Source organism: Myotis davidii, unplaced genomic scaffold (assembly GCF_000327345.1).
Source record: "Myotis davidii unplaced genomic scaffold, ASM32734v1 scaffold609, whole genome shotgun sequence".
NCBI classification, from domain to species: Eukaryota; Metazoa; Chordata; class Mammalia; order Chiroptera; family Vespertilionidae; genus Myotis; species Myotis davidii.
In genome coordinates, this window is record NW_006300164.1 from 2,257,839 (window position 1) to 2,259,187 (window position 1,349).

The 1,349-nt window shown below is 66.9% G+C and overlaps 1 protein-coding gene across 1 annotated transcript in view; it reads right to left on the bottom strand.

Annotated features, from left to right (window-relative positions):
- Nucleotides 1–1,349, bottom strand: part of LOC102761370 (collagen alpha-1(V) chain-like) — an 89,263-nt gene that overhangs the window by 46,130 nt on the left and 41,784 nt on the right. The window contains exons 8-9 of the mRNA XM_015572366.1: nucleotides 1,035–1,088; nucleotides 122–223 (exon numbers count right to left, since the gene is read on the bottom strand). Coding sequence (XP_015427852.1) covers nucleotides 122–223; nucleotides 1,035–1,088 — 156 coding nt within the window. The remainder of the gene's footprint in view (nucleotides 1–121; nucleotides 224–1,034; nucleotides 1,089–1,349) is intronic.

Sequence of the window (1,349 nt, forward strand, 5' to 3'; positions counted from 1 at the left end):
GGCCGGAGGGTGGGGAGCTCCCGGCCGTGTGTAAGCGACGGGCTGTGCTACTTTGTGACGTGGCCCCGGACCCTGACAGAACCCGGCTGGGAGAGTCCACGGTCCCGAGGAGGGCGGGGATCCCTTCTTTCCCAGCAAGGCCCGGGAGGCCCTGCTCACCTGGGGGGCCCGGGGGCCCCGGGTGGCCACGCTCGCCCATCGGGCCAGTCTCTCCGGTGGGACCCTGTGGGAAGATCAGCATCAGCCACAACTGTCAAGGGACGCCCAAGGGAGCCACCTTCTGTTCCTCAATCTAATGACCGGCCTGGCTGCGGAGGCCGAGGGCCCACGGCACCCACACCCTCGCCCTCACATGGCTTTGCAAGTCTCCCCTTCTGGTCAGAACCCAGGAAGGAGAAGCCCAGAGGCGCCACGCCCTAGTCCTGTTTCCCGGGTGTCGCAGGGAAATAGGGCGGCGGGGGCGGCCACGTCTGCCACGGGAGCGGCTCAGGCCCATGCTCCTGCCGCCCGTGGCTGTGGCGGGTCAGTGTCTCACTTCCTGTCCATTAGGTGTGAACGTCCCAGGACACGGGGTGATGAGGGTGACAGCCCTGCCTCGTGCTCTGAGCTGCCGGGCCCCTCCTCTCAGGGCGGAAAGCATCAGAACCGCGGGCCCAGGCACTGACGGGACCAGGGCCGGGAGCAGGCGGCCGTGGGCGCCACAGCGAGGCCGCGGGCACAGCTGGTCCCGCCCGGTCTGGCCCCAGTTGCCCGTGGGCCTCGGGCAGGGCCTTTGTGCTGCTCGCCTGGCTCATAGTGACCGTCCCAGACCCGCCCCTCCGTCCGCCATCTGGCTGCCTCACGGAGCACATGTCCGATGCTCACCAGCTTCGCCGGACGTTAGCGTGTCAACTAGCAGGACCGACCCCTTCAAGCTTCCTGGGGAGCTGGCACCTGAGCCTGGGTCGCCCTCTCACGTGCGTGCGTGTGTGTGTGTGTGTGTGTGTGTCTATTTGCATGTGCGCAGGTGACACGGGGACGACGCTGCATCTCACCTGAGGGCCGACCACGCCTGGGGGTCCTGGGGGGCCGGTCTTGCCTTGGAAACCCTGTGAAGAGAGTCGCACGCTGAGATGGCCGCAGCGGCCCATACCCCGCCCCCCACCACGCCTGCGCTTTCCCACAGGGGTTTGTCCCCCACCAGGTCCCATCCCCACGTGTCCCCACTTCGCTCGAGGGGACCCGTTCCTCTGGTTCCGCCTTTGCATGGATTCGCGAAGGCAATGGAGCCAGACCCGGCAGTGTCACTGGCTGCTCCCGTCGCTGCGCTTTTGCGCTGAGAAATGGATTTTAAAACCATTCATCTCTCC